The sequence below is a fragment of the Olea europaea genome, chromosome 10 (assembly GCF_002742605.1).
Source record: "Olea europaea var. sylvestris chromosome 10, O_europaea_v1, whole genome shotgun sequence".
NCBI lineage: Eukaryota > Viridiplantae > Streptophyta > Magnoliopsida > Lamiales > Oleaceae > Olea > Olea europaea.
The window spans coordinates 31,933,261-31,936,397 of record NC_036246.1 but is presented as its reverse complement, the minus strand read 5'-3'; the positions used below and the strand labels follow the sequence as shown (position 1 = coordinate 31,936,397).

Sequence of the window (3,137 nt, the reverse complement as noted above, 5' to 3'; positions counted from 1 at the left end):
AGAGAGACCACATCAATGCATTCATGCGCATGATAAGCAGCACCTTTCCGTAGTGCCATCATCCTTACGTGGCGGCACAAGCAAAGACATTTTCAAGCAATATTAGATCCATTTTTACCTATCCATTACATAATGCCATCACCTTATCTCTTTGTTATGGGTACACAAGGATTTTGAGAAAAGCACAATGCCCCATAGCATCTCTAAACTCATCTCCAAATGAACTGCAACTGCAGCCTGCCCCTTATTTTCTCTTTTGGAATGGGGTTGCACCAAAAAAATATCAATACCAAAAAGAAGAAAACCCATATTAATGTGCAACGACATGAGGGTGTATAAAATTGCCCAGTGGGGGATCAATAATTAACAGATGGACACAAACATTCTCAACCAGGAAAAGGAGCATTAAATCACACTGCATTAAAATAATAACTCAGGCAACTAAACACTAAGAAGTAAAACCTTGCTTTCATTTTGATCTTTGTCTTGATTCACAATAGGCATGAAATGCTTATTCCCCGTGTCTTCCTCGCAATTTTTCATCTGTGGGCACATTGAGTGAAATCTTAAGTAGCTTCCATTACCTAAAATAAAACAAACAAATGAATAGACTTTTTCTTATGTGAAGGATAAATAATCAGCAAAATGAGGAAACTGGGAAAGCAATAAACAGACACTAAAACTTTCAACCATTAAGGTAACGCATACAACCTGAGTATGATACATCTGCATCATATTGGGTGAACAAGTCAATTGATTGCTTTTCCGAAGTGCATGTTTTAACTTGGTTATCGAAATACTTGCTGATTGAACGTGTTCCCTGCCCAATAGCATTACCAAAGCAAACAGATATGCAATGGAGTATAAATGTAACCTAAACCATTGTTAGAATAAAGATCTAACTGGTATCCAACTGTGAAAGTATTGAAGCTAGTCAAATAAAATAGAAAAACTACAATTTCCCACCAAATCTGGTATAGTAGTTAAAATCATTATTAAGATCATGTTCTATAAAAAATACCAACCAACAATACAAATAAGCCAATTGTCCACCAAGAACAAGAAGTGGACAAAATAAGTATAATATCCACAAACAGATTTTTCTCATACTCTTGGCATAGGTTTCTTTATTTTAGTTTATTGTCCAAATTGCAACTTAAACTTTTCCAAATTATAACCCGTAAAGCTCTGCTGAAGCACTATAGACTATAAAGGTAATATCACTGCCGATCTTATTCCTTGCAAATTTGAGTGGTCAATTCAGCAGGTTTTAACCTTGAATATGATGCTAAAAGCGTTGACTTACTGATGGTATTTCAACTATTTTACTGGCTGAAATGGAAAGACCAGTTATTGCCCATCCATGATGTAGGTTTCCCTTTGTCTTGATAGTGCGTGAACCAACATATTCACGTAGTCCGGCATGAAATAGATTGAAAGCATCTTCTTGAATCTTGGCAGTCCCATACCTTATTGGACATGACTTCGAAGGAAATTTTTTAACTGATTCCGAGTCATTCAACTGACAATTAACATATGAAAGAAACATGAAAAAGGAAAACGGAGAAATTAGAAGTTGCAAATATGGATATTATCAAAGGTAAAGACAGAATGAGTTCAGGAGGGAATATTAGAACAAGAATTTTTAGGAAGACAAAAGACCTTGTAGGCATTTACATGTAGGGAGAGTGTATGAGCAATGCGTTTATTCTGCTCCAAATCAGAAAGAAGACGTTCACTCAGTTCTTCACAAAGCTCATTAAGCCACTTTTGAACCTGTAATGATAAACACAATAAAAGATGGAAAAAGTGAAATGTGTGGGTATTCATATACCATTCAGCAAATTGAAAATGTAGACTAACAAAATTGAGGACCATAGTTTTGATAGAAATACTTACAGAAGCACTGGTTTTAAGAGCCCTAGGTCCAGGAAATGTTTTTCCGGAGCCATGGCTCTTAGGAAGTAGGCGGCTCTCAACCTCATCCCCACTGATCCCCCTTGCAGCATTCCATAACCAAGTGCTGCACAGATAAAAGAATCAGTCCAGAGTTACAGCAGGATGAAATAAAAACGTAGAATTGGCTGAAGCATTCTTGCATGAAAAGAAGAAAAAGCTCGAACTTTTCCCCTTTCATTTTCATACAAACCTAAACCAGAGACACAATTTCATTAAAGCACTTCATTAATGGTCTAGACAAAGATCTTGTCCTATAGGAAAGTTACTAATACTACCAATCACACACTTTGGCTAAAATTAAGAAAGTTTAAAGCAGAAGACGGGAAATTTTTACTGTATTCTCCTTTTTCTTGAGGCAAAGCTATAACCACCAGGTAATGAAGTGCAGAAAATAATTATTTAAGAAAAAAAATCTAAATCTTAAAAGCAGCATGATGCCATCTAATTCATTTGAAACAGTAAATTGCAGTTATTTTTGCAGTTGTTTCATGTAATATCAGCAGTAATTAATATGATTACTCAGATCAGAAAACTTCCAAGCTTTCACCAAACATTGTCATAAGAATAAGAAAAAATCTAAGAATCGCTAAAATCATCAGAATACTAGTGGACAACAACCCAGTATTTATGCCATAATGTTCTTGCAGCTTCTGCTCTGAAAAATGCAATAGATCACCAACAGTATTCACACCAAGGTCCACTTGCAGGGAAGTTCCCAGCTTTCCCCCAAGTTGTTTCCTGCAATAAATATTGCCTCAAAACAAACAAAGAAAGTACATGAGAAGTTTGTACTAGTAGATAATGTCTTTCAAAACAAACAGTACAGTAATGGGCAATATTAGAGTAAGAAGATTCCCTTTCAGTGTAAACTTACATTTTCTTTATAGGTAAAGGTTCAAGTAATTTATTCACGGACAAGAATGGCACAACAGTTTGTTGAGCAGGTTTATTCATGCCACTGGCTAATTTGGCCAGCATCTGCCATAACATCATATTCATAAAAAATCATTCAAAGATAAGAGAAAACTTTCTTTTGTGAAGCAATGGATCAAAAACAACCACAAATAGAGAGTTTTCTCTCTAATTGATCTCAATTATGTTCATTGGAATCCTAATTGGACTTAGTTAGGAATGATTTGTATTTGTTTTTCATTTTGAAAGGTCTTGGCTTCGCCCCC

General features: G+C 35.4%; 1 protein-coding gene across 9 annotated transcripts in view; it reads right to left on the bottom strand.

The window, feature by feature from the left end:
• LOC111401859 (DNA polymerase eta) overlaps nt 1–3,137 on the bottom strand; it is a 7,365-nt gene that overhangs the window by 1,640 nt on the left and 2,588 nt on the right. For 6 of the 9 annotated variants that reach the window (XM_023029802.1, XM_023029803.1, XM_023029808.1 and 3 more), the window contains 7 exons: nt 2,834–2,937; nt 2,578–2,697; nt 1,900–2,023; nt 1,663–1,776; nt 1,307–1,522; nt 712–874; nt 463–584 (listed from right to left, as the gene is read on the bottom strand). In XM_023029802.1, the coding sequence (XP_022885570.1) occupies nt 463–584; nt 712–874; nt 1,307–1,522; nt 1,663–1,776; nt 1,900–2,023; nt 2,578–2,697; nt 2,834–2,937 (963 nt within the window). The remainder of the gene's footprint in view (nt 1–462; nt 585–711; nt 875–1,306; nt 1,523–1,662; nt 1,777–1,899; nt 2,024–2,577; nt 2,698–2,833; nt 2,938–3,137) is intronic. The other 3 variants (XM_023029804.1, XM_023029805.1, XM_023029806.1) reach the window with 3 other exon arrangements.